Here is a 20,270-nt window from a genome sequence, read left to right as displayed (position 1 = left end):
TGACTGTTTGTGGTTACCGGATTCATGTTACATACCAAGGCAAGAAGGGACCTGCTTCCTTTGTAATGAAATTGGCCATCTCAGATCCAGTTATCTGCGTCGGGCCCGCATCTCGTGGTCGTGCGGTAGCGTTCTCACTTCCCACGCCCGGGTTCCCGGGTTCGATTCCCGGCGGGGTCAGGGATTTTCTCTGCCTCGTGATGGCTGGGTGTTGTGTGATGTCCTTAGGTTAGTTAGGTTTAAGTAGTTCTAAGTTCTAGGGGACTGATGACCATAGATGTTAAGTCCCATAGTGCTCAGAGCCATTTTTTATCTGCGTCGTGATACGGTTTTAAAGTCGTGTTCTGGAAAACGTCGTCCGTTGACATTAGCTGAATTAGTGTGTCCACAATCTGCTGTCAGTACTTCTCCACCTTTAGAAGATGTTGAGGAGACGTTACCCCCACTAAGCCCGACTTTCCGCTTTTACTGGCATGATGAGATGTAACCCCAGCTGCCGTAGAGGCGCCGGCATCGGTACCATAATTTAAAAGCCAGCGGACTCAGAAAGGTGAAGATTTTGAAACCACCGCTCACAAATCTCGCCTCTCCGGGAAGATAATGGTTGCGGGTGCCTCTTCCCGTGGTGATACTTTGAATACTTACGCTAGTTGCGGTTCTTGTTTTGCCAGGGGTGACGTGGCTGTTTCTGATGGCGTTGAAATGAGTGTTGCATTTGCGTACTGTCCCCCGCCGGTAGAATCGTGTGTTACGGTGAGTTCCGATTATTTATCGGAGACATCGTCTGTTGTTTTGCCTTTACAGTGTTCTTGAAAATATCATCCCTTCGTCGTTCTGGTACGGTGGAGCAACAGGTTACTACGGATTCTCTTCCGGGGAGTCAGATGATGCAGACGGCGCCAGACGCTGCATTGACTGTCTGTTCTTTATCTGATGGTGGTGTTCGTCGCTCCCAGTTGTATTTCTCGCATTCCGTTGAGTGGAGTGGGGATGGTCCTCTCCTTGCCCCTCCCCCCTCCCGCAGCGGACCTTTGATGGGCCTCCTACCCTTCTGCGTCAAGAAGTTACGTGATGTGAAACAACGTTTTCAATCTGAGGTGTGCCGGCCGGAGTGGCCGAGCGGTTCTAGGCGCTACAGTCAGGAACCGCGCGACCGCTGCGGTCGCAGGTTCGAATCCTGCCTCGGGCATGGATGTCTGTGATGTCCTTAGGTTAGTTAGGTTTAAGTAGTTCCATGTTCTAGGGGACTGATGACCTCAGAAGTTAAGTCCCATAGTGCTCAGAGCCATTGGAACCATTTGAACCAACCTGAGGTGTAGCGTCGTGCCGGAAAAAACAAAGCGTGGAACCTGCAACTTCCCACGGGGAGGCCTCGAATCTTGTACCTTATTCTCCGCCATCTGCCGGTGTTATGGGGAGCGGAACGTGATGCATAAATTCTTTTCTATTCCTCTTTCCATGCATCACATGTCTTAACTAATCCAGGCGTATACGTTTTTTTTATCACAAATGTTGGTAGGATAAGCTCTCCATTACTACTTAATCCATTATGACAGAAGTGTTATTTGATGAGTTTTGTCTCCCTAGGGACTCTGTGTTTTTTAACGTTGCGCCGGAAAGTTTTCCTGGAATGGCCGTGTTGCGTAGGGACGGTATTCCGTTGACGGACTTTGAAACGGTGGACGATGGTCAGCGTATAGGGTGTAGTTTTTATGATCTCGCCTTAATTTTTCTTTGTGCTCCATCTGGATCTGGTCGTAGATGTTACTGCTCGCGTTTTTATTGGGAAGATGCCATTAATTTATTTCGTCAAAATCCGCGAAAAATTTGGATTGGGGAAGATCGAAATGCGTCTTACTTCCTGTGAATCAGACTCGTGAACTTAGTGATATTGTGGCGTCGTTGAGTCTCCAAAATGCTTGGATCTGCAGATATCCCGCATTAGTGCGGTTTATGTACACTCCTGGAAATGGAAAAAAGAACACATTGACACCGGTGTGTCAGACCCACCATACTTGCTCCGGACACTGCGAGAGGGCTGTACAAGCAATGATCACACGCACGGCACAGCGGACACACCAGGAACCGCGGTGTTGGCCGTCGAATGGCGCTAGCTGCGCAGCATTTGTGCACCGCCGCCGTCAGTGTCAGCCAGTTTGCCGTGGCATACGGAGCTCCATCGCAGTCTTTAACACTGGTAGCATGCCGCGACAGCGTGGACGTGAACCGTGTGTGCAGTTGACGGACTTTGAGCGAGGGCGTATAGTGGGCATGCGGGAGGCCGGGGGGACGTACCGCCGAATTGCTCAACACGTGGGGCGTGAGGTCTCCACAGTACATCGATGTTGTCGCCAGTGGTCGGCGGAAGGTGCACGTGCCCGTCGACCTGGGACCGGACCGCAGCGACGCACGGATGCACGCCAAGACCGTAGGATCCTACGCAGTGCCGTAGGGGACCGCACCGCCACTTCCCAGCAAATTAGGGACACTGTTGCTCCTGGGGTATCGGCGAGGACCATTCGCAACCGTCTCCATGAAGCTGGGCTACGGTCCCGCACACCGTTAGGCCGTCTTCCGCTCACGCCCCAACATCGTGCAGCCCGCCTCCAGTGGTGTCGCGACAGGCGTGAATGGAGGGACGAATGGAGACGTGTCGTCTTCAGCGATGAGAGTCGCTTCTGCCTTGGTGCCAATGATGGTCGTATGCGTGTTTGGCGCCGTGCAGGTGAGCGCCACAATCAGGACTGCATACGACCGAGGCACACAGGGCCAACACCCGGCATCATGGTGTGGGGAGCGATCTCCTACACTGGCCGTACACCACTGGTGATCGTCGAGGGGACACTGAATAGTGCACGGTACATCCAAATCGTCATCGAACCCATCGTTCTACCATTCCTAGACCGGCAAGGGAACTTGCTGTTCCAACAGGACAATGCACGTCCGTATGTATCCCGTGCCACCCAACGTGCTCTAGAAGGTGTAAGTCAACTACCCTGGCCAGCAAGATCTCCGGATCTGTCCCCCATTGAGCATGTTTGGGACTGGATGAAGCGTCGTCTCACGCGGTCTGCACGTCCAGCACGAACGCTGGTCCAACTGAGGCGCCAGGTGGAAATGGCATGGCAAGCCGTTCCACAGGACTACATCCAGCATCTCTACGATCGTCTCCATGGGAGAATAGCAGCCTGCATTGCTGCGAAAGGTGGATATACACTGTACTAGTGCCGACATTGTGCATGCTCTGTTGCCTGTGTCTATGTGCCTGTGGTTCTGTCAGTGTGATCATGTGATGCATCTGACCCCAGGAATGTGTCAATAAAGTTTCCCCTTCCTGGGACAATGAATTCACGGTGTTCTTATTTCAATTTCCAGGAGTGTATTTTACAGCTACTTGTAGTAGTCGACTCGACAGTTTTTATTTGTCTGCTTCCCTATGTAACCAGCTTCTGTCAACTGAGTAATTATTCCTGCCACTTTCAATGACTTAACCACGTCCCGTAGCGGGTACATCTTTCTCACCCTATTTAGAAGCAAAATATTTTACATCTGACCGACCCCTCTCTCTGGACGAAATCAACTCTGCCGTGCGGGGGCAGGCAAGCCATTTGCGAGTGGTTGTCGCTCGTTTACTGGTGGGTTACCATTGTCGGACCTAGGCTTCGCACTGCACTCATGCGTAAAGCGCTGATCAAGCGGCTGAAATGAGGAGGAGTCGGGAATTTTATTATGTTGTCTTTCGTGATCTTTCTAAATAGCGCTCGAGACGTTCAAAAAATGGTTCAAATGACTCTGAGCACTATGGGACTTAACTTCTAACCAATCTAAGGACATCACACACATCCATGCCCGAGGCAGGATTCGAACCTGCGACCGTTCTAATTACTGGTATTCAGGCGTCTACTGACGTGAATGGTCGTCTTTTACCCCTCATACACTGTACGATCAAAAGTATCCGAACACCCCCAATAATACACGTTTTTCATATTAGGTGCATTGTGCTGACACCTACTGCCAGGCACTCCATATCTGCTACCTCAGTAGTCATTAGACATCGTGAGAGAGCAGAATGGGGCGCTTCGCGGAACTCACGGACTTAGAACGTGGTCAGGTGATTGGGTGTCACTTGTGTCATACGCCTGTAAGCGAGATTTCCACACTCCTAAACATCCCTAGGTCCACTGTTTCCGATGTGATAGTGAAGTGGAAATGTGAGGAGACACGTACAGCACAAGAGCGTACAGGCCGACCTCGTCTGTTGAGTGACAGCGATCGCCGACAATTGAAGAGGGTCGTAATGTGTAATAGCCAGACATCTATCCAGACCATCACACAGGAGTTCCAAACTGCATCACGATCCACTACAAGTACTATGGCAGTTAGGCAGGAGGTGAGAAAACTTGGATTTCATGGTCGAGCAGCTGCTCATAAGGCACAAATCACGCCGGTAAATGCCAAACGACGCCTCGCTTGGTGTAAGGAGCGTACACATTGGACGTTTGAAAATTGGAAAAACGTTGTGTGGAGTGACGAATCACGGTACGTAATGTGGCGATCCGGTGGCAGGGTGTGGGTATGGCGAATGCCTGCGGTACTTCATCTGCCAGCGTGTGTAGCACCAACAGTAAAATTCGGAGGCGGTGGTGTCATGGTGTGGTCTTGTTTCTCATGGAGGGGGCTTGCACCCCTTGTTGTTTTGCATGGCTCTATCACAGCACAGGCCTACATTGATGTTTAAGCATCTTCTTGTTTCCCACTGTTGAAGAGCAATTCGGTAATGGCGACTGCATCTTTCAACACGATCCAGCACCTGTTCATAATGCACGGCCTGTGGCGGAGTGGTTATACGACAATAACATCCCTGTAATGGACTGGCCTGCACAGAGCCTTGACTGAAATCCTATAGGACACCTTTGGGATGTTTTGAAACGCCGTCTTCGAGCCAGGTCTCACCGACCGACATCGATACCTCTCCTCAGTGCAGCACTCCAAGAAGACTGGGCTGCCATCCCCCAAGAAACCTTCCAGCACCTGATTGAACGTATGCCTGCGAGAGTGGAAAGTCTCATCAAGGCTAGGGGTGGGCCAACACCATATTGAATTCTGGCATTACCGATGGAGGGCGCCACGAACTTGTAAGCCATTTTCAGCCAGGTGTCCGGATACTTTTGATCACATAATGTAGAAGTGCGCCGAGGTGTCCTGCAAGGGTATCCTCTACCTAGGTCGTTATTCGTGCTATTTCCGGGACCTTTATTTCGGTCCGTAGCTGCTCGATTGGGTGGCTGGTAGTTATTGGAAGAAAGGATATCGTCCGTGCGTGTGCCGATAACTTTATGGTACTTCTTCGTATTTATGACGACATATCGGTGCTTAAGGACGTTTTTGACACATTTTTGCGGGAGCGCTGGTTAACGACCAGAACGTCGGTTACTCAGTTTGCGGAGATTTGACACGGATGAGTTTCCAAGGGCTGTGGTGGTCGCCCGCCATCGATTGTTGGATATTATTATTGATCGTTGTCCGATGAAGATGGCTGCGTTAAACTGTAAGTCCTCATGGACAATATTGAAGGAGCGATCCTTGAACACGATTCTCGTTACTTCATAGGATTCGGAGCTTGGAGTCAAGCTTGGAGTGATAAGTCAAGCCTATTTTGTTGCATAAATTTTTCCCTTTCCTGCGATGATTTCCCGAAAGTTAAAACGATTATCGGGCAAGTTTATGTGGCGAAACACTATTTTTCGGGTGCGCTATGAGGTTAGGGCGAGACGCTGACTGATGAGAGGTATGGGCCTCCCCAATTTTCGGGACCAGCTTCGACTTTATTTTTTCGTCGCACTATTTTAAGGTGTCTTCGCGTCCCCCAGTCATTTACAACTCTCTTGTTTGGCTGTCTCCGATCAGCGAATTTAACCTCTCCGGAAGATGGTAGAATAAATAATAAATTCGAGAGTATTCGGAATTTTTTTTTATCTCAGTTATTTGAGGGTTGATATTCTTTCCCAGTCGCATCTCTCTATAAAACTGCTGTTATTTCGCTGGACGTTTCCAAATCGCATTTCCTCTGTGGAGCCCCATCGCTTGAAACAGGTTGAAAGACTGGTTGGCCCAATGTCAGCCTACCTACTTTTCCAATGGAAGTAGCGTCCTCATGGTACCAAGTCGTTCATAACGTTCTCACCACCAACTTTCGACTTTTTTCGCTTTGGCCATATTGAGACAGACCGATGAAGTCATTGCCATGAGACGGATACATTATGTTATCGGATGGTCTTCTGCGGCCACGGACATTGGAGTTGGCTCCGGCGACAGCTGGCCTTTCTTTGGAGGACGACGGAAGCGGCAATCTGCAGTGAGACTCTCCTGCGTCCCGATTCAGCCTTCTTTCCCAAAACGAAGAACAATACAAGTATGTGGCTTGTCGGTCATTATGTTCATTTCGTGGTGGGGAGCGGGTATTATCCTTGTGCCTTTCACCAGTATACGGTTATGGCCCATTAGACATGGCAAAGGATCCCACACCACCGTGCGCTTTTTGTCAATATGCTGTATCTCGTATTTAATCGATAAATAGATGAATGATGTGTAGAATCCATTTTCTGTTTAATTTTTCATTCGTATTACCTTGCTTTTGGTAAAATTGACCAAAAAATAATTAGGGTAGCGTCTTTACATGCGGAAGGTCATGGGTTCCACTCTCGTCAGGTGTTTTAATTTTTTTGTTTCTTTAAAAAAATTTGTTGTAGATGGAAAGGTAACAGGATCGCGTCCACTTCCTTCCTAATATTTTCTTTCATCTTTTGTTTCCTGAAAGATTCTTGATCTTTCGTATTAAATTAATGGAAGTATTATCTCAAAATCCGATGTTATTTATTATAAATAATGTATTTGCTGCAATTCTTGTTGCAAAGGCCAACGGCTGGAATATTTCTCCAGTGACCAGAAATCTTAACATGGCTGCCAATCTATGTCTGGAAATAGACACGGTTACACACAGGAAGTTTTTGCTATTATAAAATTTCCTGTAAAATATACTTACGTATCTTTGGGTTTATGGTCTGGCTAATGTTTGTATCTTGCCGTAAATATCATTTTCGGTGGTGGTGAGTGACTTCGAAAAAGTCTCCTCTCCAATTTGAACGAGATTGCGAAACGAATCTCCAACTTGAAATCTGTGCGATGAAGTACGTTATTTCACAGTGTGAGTAGTCAACGCAACATCGAAAATATAATGTCATGCATGCGCGATCTGAATTAGACTCTATACCTTAACTATATTCAATTTAAAACCGAAAATGGGATGAAAATGTGGTTGAGTTAACGAATAACTTCTGCTGGTATGTAGCTCAGATCGTTGTACAAAATTGTGTAGTGTTCTTCTATGAGCAATTCGGTGTTCAAGCCAATAGCGAGTCCAGAACACTATTCGCGATTTTCTCCGCTGTTCTTCGACAAGCGCTAAAAGAGTTAACGCAGCTATTTTACGCGCGTCCATTTTCGTAAACAAACTGCATGGTTTGCGAGCCTAATAGAGAGGAAAACGGCCACTGGAGAGCGCAAATCACACTATCTTGAGATTGGATGTCCCGTCCGCGTCCACGTCAACGTTAGCTGCCTCGTCCCGGGTGAGGACGACTAATGATCCTGTGAGGAAACGTGCTGCTTTTTCTTGGATCTCATATATACAGGGTGGTCAGAAAATGTGTGAAATGCTTGTAGGGATGTTACAGGGCAGGTTGTACTGAGACATAAATGTTAAGAAAGAAATTCGATACGTTGCTACGTTTCCGAGTTATTTAGCGTAGAATTTAGCCAATCGGGGCGTCGCGCGCTCGCATTCAAGCGGCCTGCCAGCGACGGTGTTGCCCAACGAGTGCTTTGTCTCGTTAGCTGAAACTTGAATTTACGCGCGTGACGATCTGATTGGCTAACTTCAATGCTAAATAACTCGGAAACGGCGCAACGTATCGAATTTATTTCTTAACATTTACGTCTCAGTACAACCTACCCTGTAACATCCCTACAAGCATTTCACACATTTTCTGACCACATATATCCTCTCCGATAAGGATGCCAGACTAATGAGCAGTACACAAGAATCGGTCGAATAAACGTTATGTAAGCCACTTCCTTCATAGATCAACTGCATTTCCTTCAGATTCTCCTAATGAATATCAGTCTTGCATCGGCTTTTCCTACTACAGAATTTGGTTTATTTGGTAATTCTACTTACGTTGCCTAGGTATTTTTTAGTAGTTACTATTTCCAGTGATTTTCACCAATAGTATACTGAAATAGTAGTGAATTTCCTCTCCTGTTTATTCACATTACGATACATTTATTTACAACTTCATGTATTTTGCTACTGTCTTCTGGCATTGCCGCCTTCCTGTGGACAACAGTTTCTCCTGTGAACAGCCACAGAGTCTCCAATGTTATCCAGTAGAAAATTTATGTAAGTTCAGGCGTACTTCAAGGAAGTGCGATAACTCCTTGAACTACCCCTGTAATTACCTTTACATCCGTCGATTTCATCCTGTTGTCATCCGACAACGTGTTGTTCTGTTAAAAATTTCTAAATGCAGTCACAAATCTGCTAGCCAAACAACAGCGCGGAACTGTATCAAATATCTTCTGGGAGTCAAAGAAAACATATTCAAGCTGGGCGCCTTTGTCTGTGGTACTATGGATCTCGTGGACAAACAGAGCTAGCCGAGTTTCATAAGATACTGCAGCATACCGGGTCAGTAGTGCGCACTTGCAAACAGATCATACTTCCCAGACTGCATTGAGACAGCGGAAACAAATATCCAACGCCGCTTTTCCACCGAGGCGGAGTAAACACCCTAAACATTGGTAGATGACCCATCTACTAATGTGAGCGGTTGTCCATCGCTGCATTTTTACCCTTATGTGCACCTTTTAATTTTAAGCAAGACGCCAATGAAATTGTCAGTGAATAAAAGAAAGACAAAATACATGAAGTGATGTATATGTATTTAAATAGCCGGAATCAAGGCGGTTTTGATGGAAGTGAAACAATATTTTTGAAACACGTTTGATTTATTCACAGTAGATCACATTATTTCGAACGGTGGCTCAACACAGGATACATCGCTACAAAAATATAAAATGAAATAGATGAGGTCTTGCGATATCGAGAAACAGCTGGGATAGGTTCGCTATTGTCATAGCAAGAACAGTGTAAATAAGCCATATGTCTAGCAGTGCCCCAGAGCAGTTTGCAGGCAAATTATGTACGCGAATTTAAAACGTTGTGTTTTGCACAACAAAAGTTTGCTAATATCTCAACCATTGAATAAGAGCACTCAGATCTCTAACTCACTGTCAGTTTAAAAGTTAAAACATTAACTCCCGAAAAATGCCTTACTCGGCACACATCCACGTGCGGCAATTCGCCTCCTAAACAATTATACCGGATCGGTGTCCACCGGAAAAAGAGCATGGAAAACCCTTTCCATGCTCTCAGCTCAGCGAGTCACGTGACCCACTATTGTAGTCAAAAGTCCGTCTGCGGCCAACCGCAATTGGTCAGTCATTTACGCTTAACATTTTTAAAAATAACCACAGAAAATTATCTAACCCAAATATTTAGATGTTCATTCATTTCATTCATAATAGTTACAAAATTCACTTTCTCATTTTTTTAAGCTGTCACGTCACCAGAATCGACGCACACTAATCAAGACTCACTTTATTTTCTCCTGCCGTTTCCACAGTGCGCTATCCAAATGTCATATTTTTTAAAACCAGTTTCCAACTTTTCATACAATAAACATACAATCAAATCTTATCACAATCATCAATGCAGAACCTTAATTGTTTCTCAGTCTTGACAGATAGCATTAGCATTTTATGTACTTTGTTTATAACAAACTTAATTTATTCTGTTGTGAATATGCTTATTAGTTTCCGAGTCTCATGCGTTCCCGGTTGTGATTTTGAAAGCATTGGCAACATAATGTGTTGGTACTTATATTTCTAAATCCGTTTCCTCTCCTCATCTCGGAAAATTCTCGGCAAAATTCCACTCAGTACACAAGCTCAGCACAGGACACAATGCCGTAGCTGTGGTCTCTGTGTTATTACGCGACACTTCCTCCTGTTATCTTACGATTTCTGTTGTGGACTCCGTGTTGATTTTCACCCTCGAAAACCATCACGATACACGAGTGTAAAACAGTTTCATAATTACACACGACATGTTATTGATATCGACCTATAATTAGTACATCTGCTGGACTACCTTTCTTGAAATTGGGACTAACCTGCTCTTTCTTCCAGACGCTAGATGCCCTTCGTTGCTCCAGCGACCTGTGATTAACTACAGTTTGGGGTCAAATCTTTTTGCGTAGTCTCTATAGAATCTCACAGTTAGCTTCAGATGCCATTCCACACTTGGCACTTATAGCTGATTTTTTTGTTCTGTAACTATTTATCTCAACATCTACCATTTCGATGTTTGTGTGATGAAAGGAGGAACTACTACATTAATAGGTATGAAAGGAGAGTTCACGGTCAAAGTGTGTCACTGATGACATCATCGATGACGTCTTGGATGACGTCATCGATGAATCATGGCTTTCTCACACCCTCCACCCGTCCGACAAAGACCAACTGCACTATGCATGAAATGACGGGAAATCAAGTTTTGGCGGGAAATAGAAAAAATAGCCCAATTGCGCTAGTTTGTTTCCTATGAATAGAGGGTTGTTGCCCTAAGTATAAATTGGCAGCAAATTCAAAATGGAGCTGGTGACTAGGGATATTTGCCCTGGCTGTGTGACACCACAATCGGAGACTGGGGATAAGAGCACCCTCCTAACTATGATGTCAAAAGCCAATAATGCTTACCTGGAATTCAAGATGGCTATAGAACATGGCGATCGGTGCAGCTGTATGACATCCAGCTCAGATTCAAAGGGCTGTTTATGACCATGTAGAATTCCGGCATACTGGCCCAAAGCTGTAATACTGGCCCTGCCTCTATGACGTCACAGTCCAGCTCAAACCTGTTAGTCTATTTGTATAACGGTGTAGAATTGAGGTATACTGTCCTATACTTGAAATACTGGCTCAGTCCTGCTATGAGCTACCGTTCACTCAGATGTATGATCACTGCTTCTCCTAACTCTAGGTTTGGATCTCTCCACTTGTGTCTTTATTTAAAGAAACACCAGTGAGGGAAGAGGAAAGGCTCTCTGCCCCCCCCCCCCCTTACCAACACCACCCTCCCCCCTCCTTCCCACCATCCCCAAGCGATCATGTTGCCTCGCTATCCAGCCACTCTGTGGCATGCAGGGATCAAGGCTACTGTCCTGCCACTGCCAGGCAACAGCCCTAACTGAACCTGAATGACAGGATTCAAATTGAAAACCCACTTACCCCAAGTTTAAAGTGATAGGATGTCTGCTGCCCGTCAAAATGTAAATTGCTTGTCCTAACTTTAAAAATAAATAGTCCACCAATGCAACCTGTACGATTGTCAAATACTCGTCAATGCCATACATGGTTGGTGGGAAAGGAATAGGAGAGGTAATCACTTGCATCTTTATTTGAACACTACTGCCCCCATACCACGCCATGCTGACCATCGGTTACCTCGGAGATGCCGGCTCACATCAACTCTGCCACACTTCCCTGTGCAGGCTGTGCCGTGCTGGGCACAGCTGGGTCACCTGCCGTTGCGGGGCACGTACTCTCATGTTGACAGACCGCGTGTAACTCAGCTCCAGTATTGCTCGGAGTGCACAACATGACATGACACACCTCCTGTATTTCCCACTACAGAGAGGCTGCTTGCACCTGCAGTAGGTGTACCGTGTACTGGCCAGGACCATGGCGATTATCCACTAAGGCAATGTGTCGACATCACAGTCTGCATGCTCTCTGCCATACTCCTAAGACTACAAGCTTTTACACTAAATACAGTATAATTGTAGAACAAGATTGCATCTGTTGCTTTAGAGGAATGTGATCAAACGGTTCTGACATTCCGTAGCTGGAGTAATACACTAGGTCTCTGCACACTGCTGCCACTGCCACTTCACCAGTGCTGCAGCTAGCCCCTAACCACAGAGCGATGGAGGAAACTGCCACAAACCAAGTGTAACTGTACCAAGTGTAACTGTACACTGCGCATTTCATATTTGCAGCTGACTGTTAGATGCTCCAGTAGACCACATGGTCTTGTGTGTATCCATTTGCTTTCACCTCCCCAGTATGTTTCTAGAGCAGCAGGTGCCTGATTGTACAGTGAGGAATGCAACCAACATCACACACCTTTTGCCTGATACAGGCCATATGCCCCACCACAATTGGTGTGCACTATAGTTGTAATAGAAAATCCATTTCCACATAATACAGTACACATCCACCTAACAAGACTCTCTTGTACAAAGCTCCATACACAATGAATGCAAACTTTAAGGGGATAAAACTACCACTTTGTACATCAAATACAACATTGATTCAGTTTGACACAAACTATTTACAAGTTTCTGGAGGGGTACTTCATTCCTATATTGCTTGTGTAACATTTGTGATGGTGCTACAACAACGTCCCAATGTGATCAAAAATAAAATGTCAGGGAAATTTGAGAAAGCAAACATTGCTTGTTTCCTTTAAATTATATTGAGCAAAGGGGAGCGCATTCAATATAGCGTTCGCCTGTAAAATTTTAAAAACCAGAACGTAGAATTGATCATAATAATGTCTTCTATACTATTTCCTCTATAGCACACAACAGCACCCCACATCACATCAGCTAGAAAGAGATCAAAACAGCTTTTAGGGTGTGTGTACGTGCTCTCTTTTTGTGATATGTTATTGAGAATCATTAGATATTAAATGACACAATCAACAGCTGCACTCAAGTAATGCTACCTTACATTTGCCACAATTACAAATTGACCAATAACATCAACACAGGAAGCAACAACACAGCACAACACAAACTTTCTTTGCTCATCCAGCACACATCCAAGCCAAGTCACCCAACTGCGTGCTTAAATCAATTAAAATTTTACCAGAAGACCTGAATTTCACTTCGTACCACTACAATTTCATCTGGACTATACATAAATTTTATGATTCTAACAGGATGTCTATGATTTATTTCAGTACATTTGTGTCGTGCACTCTAAAATTGGAAGTACTAGCATCTTCCTTTATGGAACATGTCACTACCAATATGCATGTGCATGTGTTTGTTGTAGAATACAATAGGGAAGGATCAAAATTCAGCACAAATAATTGCAATGTTCAACTCTCAAGTGTTGATAGTGTTGCTGGATTGCAGTGTGTAAGAATCATACAAGCACAGTGAAAACTTACATCAACAACTAGAATACCAGCATTGAGAGATTCACATTTTACACAAGGACTTAACTAAAGTATCAAGAATGGCCTGAGGATCATTTGTTCCGTGGAATCATCAGGGATTCTGAAGAAACTGAAGTGTCAGACTTTTTGAGGGAGACATAAACTATCCTGAGAAAGCCTGCTTACAAAGTTTCACAACCAATGTTCAACTCTCAAGTGTTGATAGTGTTGCTGGATTGCAGTGTGTAAGAATCATACAAGCACAGTGAAAACTTACATCAACAACTAGAATACCAGCATTGAGAGATTCACATTTTACACAAGGACTTAACTAAAGTATCAAGAATGGCCTGAGGATCATTTGTTCCGTGGAATCATCAGGGATTCTGAAGAAACTGAAGTGTCAGACTTTTTGAGGGAGACATAAACTATCCTGAGAAAGCCTGCTTACAAAGTTTCACAACCAGTTTTAAATGATGACTGGGAATGTACCACAATCCCCTAAGTATCACTTCTGTAGGGAGTATGAGGACAAGATTAGATTAATTACAGTAAGTATGGAGGCACTTAAACAATCATTCTTACCATGCTCCATAAGTGAAAGGAATGGGAAAAAAACAGTAACTGGTATGACAGAATGAACCCTTTGCCATAACTTAACACTGGTTTGCTGAGTACAGATGTATATGTAGAACTTGGTTCATGTATTACTGTAGTAGCATTTTCCAAATTTTTGCCACTTAATCTAACTCCAGAATTCTCACAGATGTACTTCAAGCAACCTTTTGATCATTTTAGAATGTAATCTTCACTGTTTCTAAGATTCATTCTTTCATTGTGAAATGAAATGCCCACAAAACACAGTAAACTTCATAGTGTTCAAATTTCTGTCACACTGATTATAAAATAATCTCCCAGTACATGTCATCTAATTACTTTAAAACATTTACCAATTTCAGGTACCAACTTGCGAAGAAGTTTTGCTGATCCACCAAGATGGAGGGTAAACCTTATTCCAGCCGAGCAGAACGCTGGTGGTGACAGCCGTAGATTTCTTGTAGATCTGAACAAACCTGCTTCAAGAAGAAAAATGAGTGATGGTAATAACATTATGGATATAGCTGAAGAGGACCGTGAAAATAAGGATGAGCCAGCAAAGACTCCTGGAATGCTCTCCAAAAGTGACCTATCTCGTGTGAAAGTGTCTGTGCATGACATTCAGCTGAGTACAAATTTCGGAGATGAGCAAACTTCGTCACCTTCACCAGCTCCTTTCCAGTCTCTGCAGCTACATACATTTAACACAAACACTCAGGTTCAAAATGAACATTCCATTCCTTCTTCTCAAGGACACAATAACATGCAAGTTTTACATCCATCCATTAACAATTTGAGTTTCAGTGTGAACAGAGATCAGACTACAACACTGCCAACAAGGTGAGTCTACTAATTTCTAATGCAGCCTAGTTGAAAACAAACACACACACACACACACACACAGAGAGAGAGAGAGAGAGAGAGAGAGAGAGAGAGAGAGAGAGAGAGAGAGAGAGAGGGGGGGGGGGGGGATATGTTCACAGTTAGGACATATTCCAGAAGACTGCAATCATGAAATAGCATCTTAGAGTGCCTCAGGTAATGTGGAGCATTGACTGCAATTAATGGCACACTAGTCCATTACCTTCCTTGTTAGCAAAAACTGTGGGAATGTGTTATGTCATTTGCAACTCGCAGTTATTGTCTGTGGTGTTGGTGCAATGTCTTTAAAAGAGACAGAAAAGATTATCATTGCAATAGAGTGCATCTAAGAAGTGCCTATTACTACCATACCATCATGATTCAGGAAAAGACATATGGCATATTATGAACTCCTCCAGTATTTCATTATCAATAAAGCAAAAGTGATTTATTTTACAACTTTCATGGATAATGCACACACATTTAGTTTACTATGTGACCTCCAAAAGTTTGCATATGGATGCCAAGAGACTTGATAGAAACAAATAGTCAGTTTCAATTGTCTATAATATAAATTGCCTACACTACCACTGACATAACGTGATGCTCTCAAGTGTTTTGATCAAGTTCTTTTGTATGAAAAAGTTGCTGGTGTGTAAGCAAAAGGATCAGTTTGAGGACATAAGGGATGTACTGATTCAGTTTTTCTAACAAGGCACAGCAGGGTCAGCACAGGGAGGTAAGTACGTACAGTATAAGATGAAATCTACCTCCAGGTGAAAATGTTTTGACATAATGTTTCAGTCTCCTTTCTTTGCTGGCAATTTGTAAAAAAAATCCAAACTCATTAATACAGAATTATGCAACAACAAAAACGTAAAAAATATGGCACAGAATCGAAGGCAATAATACAAGCTTTGAAAGAAGCTAAAGCAGGATTAGGTACTTCATACTTTTTGGAGTACGCTAGCCGGTGTGGTCGAGCGGTTCTAGGCGCTTGAGTCTGGAACCACGCTGCTTCTACGGTCGCAGGTTCGAATCCTGCCTCGGGCATGGAGGTGTGTGGTGTCTTTAGGTTATTTAGGTTTAAGTAGTTCTAAGTTCTAGGGGACTGATGACCTCAGAAGTTAAGTCCCATAGTGCTCAGAGCCATTTGTACCATTTTTTTTGGAGTACGGTATCTAGATGGCTGATGTGTGGTTGTGAAATTTCAAAGAATCTGTGGTGCATATGAGCAACAAACCATAAAAAACTACCACCAGAGTTAACAGAATTATTAAAAGACAATCTGTAGCAGATCCTGGAAAGACTGCACAACAAATGATTATAAATACTAACAAAGAGATAGAGGGGCTGGCCAGTACTTACCTCAGCTCAGTACAGCCGATAGATACACATAAGACAGAACTGAAAATTTACATTCCTAGCTTTCGGAACTTTTTTCCTTCATCAGGGAGGAGAGAGGGGAAAAAAGGGGAAGAAGGGAAAGTGGATTCAGTTACTCACAACCCAGGTTATGAAGCAACAGGGAAAGGTAAACAGGGAGGGTAGCAAGGATGGAGGCATGGTTGTCAGAGGGAAGCTTCCCTCTGACAACCATGCCTCCATCCTTGCTACCCTCCCTGTTTACCTTTCCCTGTTGCTTCATAACCTGGGTTGTGAGTAACTGAATCCACTTTCCCTTCTTCCCCTTTTTTCCCCTCTCTCCTCCCTGATGAAGGAAAAAAGTTCCGAAAGCTAGGAATGTAAATTTTCAGTTCTGTCTTATGTGTATCTATCGGCTGTACTGAGCTGAGGTAAGTACTGGCCAGCCCCTCTATCTCTTTGTTAGTATTTGTTTCACATCTTATATGAGATTTTCCATTAATCATTTAGATCAACAAATGATTATTAATGATCTGAACAAGCATTACAAAACAGAAGTTCTTGTTTCTACAGCAAAACACCATCATTCTGATCATAGCCTGACAGATTTTTTTTTTTTTTTTTTTTTTTTTTTTTTTTTTTTTTTTTTTTTTTTTTTTTTTTTTTTTGGGGGGGGGGGGGGGGGAACCCTAGTTCAAAACAGGAGGAAGAGAATGAATTAAACAGCAGTTTATGTTGTTAGAGGGTATCGTTTCTACACAGTATTAAAGATTTGATTTGTCGGAATGCTGTGAATTTTTATAGTTTACTTTGTAACACAAGGTGTATTGTTTTTAAAATCATTATTTTGTCATAAAAGTATGGTATATTATTATTGTTTAAAGGGTGGTCAATAGGTTGACCCTGCACTCTCTCTCTCTCCCCAAGTTTTCCATAGTACATAAATACATATTTAATCATAAATTAGGGAAATCCAGTATCGCTTTCTTTTCTTTAAGTCTCAAGGATTAACTGGTAACAACACTTATGGAAGTACCAAATTTGAGCCTACATTACGTAATTAAATCTTGCATTTATGAGGTGGTCTGCCCATCCTAACAATTAAGTATAACACTTTACAAATTTGGTGCTCCACACATTGTAATACATAAATGTCAAGTGTGCCATTTTAAAGAGAAAATCATGCAGTTTGCTGCTTGTTATATTCTAGTGCACAAAAAAAAAAAAACTTTTTCTCATGTGTGTTACGTAATTATGAGATTAGACTTATTAAGCATTGTATCAGCTAATCACTAGGGGTAAGATAGATACTGCCTACAGGAAAATTAAAGAGACCTTTGGAGAAAAGAGTGCCACTTGTATGAATATCAAGAGCTCAGATGGAAGCCCAGTTCTAAGCAAAGAAGGGAAAGCAGAAAGGTGTAAGGAGTATATAGAGGGTCTATACAAGGGTGATGTACTTGCGGACAATATTATGGAAATGGAAGAGGATGTAGATGAAGATGAAACGGGAGACACGATACTGCGTGAAGAGTTTGACAGAGCACTGAAAGACCTGAGTCGAAACAAGGCCCCGGGAGTAGACAACATTCCATTAGAACTATTGACGGCCTTGGGAGAGCCAGTCCTGACAAAACTCTACCATCTGGTGAGCAAGATATATGAGACAGGCAAAATACCCTCAGACTTCAAGAAGAATATAATAATTCCAATCCCAAAGAAAGCAGGTGTTGACAAATGTGAAAATTACCGAACTATCAGTTTAATAAGTCACAGCTGCAAAATACTAACGTGAATTCTTTACAGACTTGTAGAAGCCCACCTTGGGGAAGATCAGTTTGGATTCCGTAGAAATGTTGGAACACGTGAGGCAATACTGACCCTACGACTTATCTTAGAAGAAAGATTAAGGAAAGGCAAACCTACATTTCTAGCATTTGTAGACTTAGAGAAAGCTTTTGACAATGTTGACTGGAATACTCCCTTTCAAATTCTGAAGGTGGCAGGGGTAAAATACAGGGAGGGAAAGGCTATTTACAATTTGTACAGAAACCAGATGGCAGTTATAAGAGTCGAGGGGCATGAAAGGGAAGCAGTGGTTGGGAAAGGAGTGAGACAGGGTTGTAGCCTATCCCCGATGTTATTCAATCTGTATATTGAGGAAGCAGTAAAGGAAACGAAAGAAAAATTCGGAGTAGGAATTAAAATCCATGGAGAAGAAATAAAGACTTTGACATTCGCTGATTACATTGTAATTCTGTCAGAGACATCAAAGGACTTGGAAGTGCAGTTGAACGGAATGGACAGTGTCTTGAAAGGAGGATATAATGTGAACATCAACAAAAGCAAAACAAGGATAATGGAATGTAGTCGAATTAAGTCGGGTGATGCTGAGGGAATTAGATTATGAAATGAGACACTTAAAGCAGAAAGGGGAGCAAAATAACTGATGATGGTCGAAGTAGGGAGGATATAAAATGTAGACTGGCAATGGCAAGGAAAGCGTTTCTGAAGAAGAGAAATTTGTTAACATCGAATATAGATTTAAGTGTCAGGAAGTCATTTCTGAAAGTATTTGTATGGAGTGTAGCCATGTATGGAAGTGAAACATGGACGATAAATAGTTTTGACAAGAAGAGAATAGCAGCTTTTGAAATGTGGTGCTACAGAAGAATGTTGAAGATTAGGTGGGTAGATCATGTAACTAATGAGGAGGTATTGAATAGGATTGTGGAGAAGAGAAGTTTATGGCACAACTTGACTAGAAGAAGGGATCGGTTGGTAGGACATGTTCTGAGGCATCAATGGATCACAATTTTGGCATTGGAGGGCAGCGTGGAGGGTAAAAATCATAGAGGGAGACCAAGAGATGAATACACTAAGCAGATTCAGAAGGATGTAGGCTGCAGTAGGTACTGGGAGATGAAGGAGCTTGCACAGGATAGAGTAACATGGAGAGCTGCATCAAACCAGTCTCAGGACTGAAGACCACAACAAACATACAAATCAGCTAAATGATGCTTACCTCTTTTGCTGACAAATACTGAAGCTTTTACTAAAGCTCACAATAACTTTTCTGCTTTCCAATCACTGTCTGCTATTTTTGCTATTATATCTCCCTAAAGTAGACATCTGTGACTATACAATAAGGCTATGACATCCTGTCAGAAATTAGTCACCTTGGACAATCCAAAAAGTATTTAAAAGTTATTTTTAAATACTTTTTGTATACCTGGCAGTATACTACACATGCTGGATAAATGAAGAATAAAAATGTCAAACATTCTATGCCATTTTTTACAAACGTTGTTTTTCAATGGTATTGTGTTCTTAGTACCCTGCTGCATGTCCATACCCTTTTTGTAAATGTCAAATCACAGAGAAAGTGTCTCACTTATTAGTAAATGCCACACTGTCTTTTTGCCAAGCACTGATCCTTTCCGATGTTCCAAGTGCATCCTCGAGGTTGATTCCATTTATTTGATGTATGGTTCATGTGGTAAGCTTCTGTCTATATCAATAAAACAATTTTGTAACGGAAAGAGATAATTTGGGCTGCAAAAATAGAAAAAAGGCTGGGAATCGTCCCTGAAGTAACAACTCACAATAAGAACATAGACAGTTATAAGTTCAGTGACTGTGATGAGTATTTTTGTCATGTCTTCTGACTGGTTTGATGTGGCACACCACAAATTCCGTTCCTATGCCAAAGTTTCCATCTCAGAGTAGCAAATACAAATTATATCCTCAATTATTTGCTGGATTCATTCCAATCTCTGTCTTTGCCTACATTTTTTTTACCCTCTACAGCTCCCTCTAGTACAATGGAAGTTATTCCCTTATGTTTTAACGTATGTCCTGTCATCTTGTCCCTTCTCCTGGTTAGTGTTTTCTATATATTCCTTTCCTTGGCATTTCTGTGGAGAAACTCCTCATTCCTTACCTTATCAGTCCACTTAATTTTCAACATTCATTTTAGCACCACATGTCAAATGCTTTGATTCTCTTCTGTTCCAGTTTCCTCACAGTTCATGTTTCACTATCAGAAGCCCAATGTTTGATACTAGTATGCATCTATTGACCAGGAATGCTCTTTTTG

General features: G+C 43.1%; 1 protein-coding gene across 1 annotated transcript in view; it reads left to right on the top strand.

Annotated features, from left to right (window-relative positions):
* The window catches only part of LOC126457401 (uncharacterized), a 357,727-nt gene that overhangs the window by 256,874 nt on the left and 80,583 nt on the right, over positions 1 to 20,270 (top strand). The window contains exon 7 of the mRNA XM_050093661.1: positions 14,308 to 14,785. Within this exon, the coding sequence (XP_049949618.1) occupies positions 14,308 to 14,785 (478 nt within the window). The remainder of the gene's footprint in view (positions 1 to 14,307; positions 14,786 to 20,270) is intronic.

This window comes from Schistocerca serialis, chromosome 2, assembly GCF_023864345.2.
Source record: "Schistocerca serialis cubense isolate TAMUIC-IGC-003099 chromosome 2, iqSchSeri2.2, whole genome shotgun sequence".
Classification (NCBI taxonomy): domain Eukaryota; kingdom Metazoa; phylum Arthropoda; class Insecta; order Orthoptera; family Acrididae; genus Schistocerca; species Schistocerca serialis.
The sequence above is the reverse complement of the archived record's forward strand: the minus strand, read 5'-3'. Positions and strand labels throughout refer to the sequence as shown.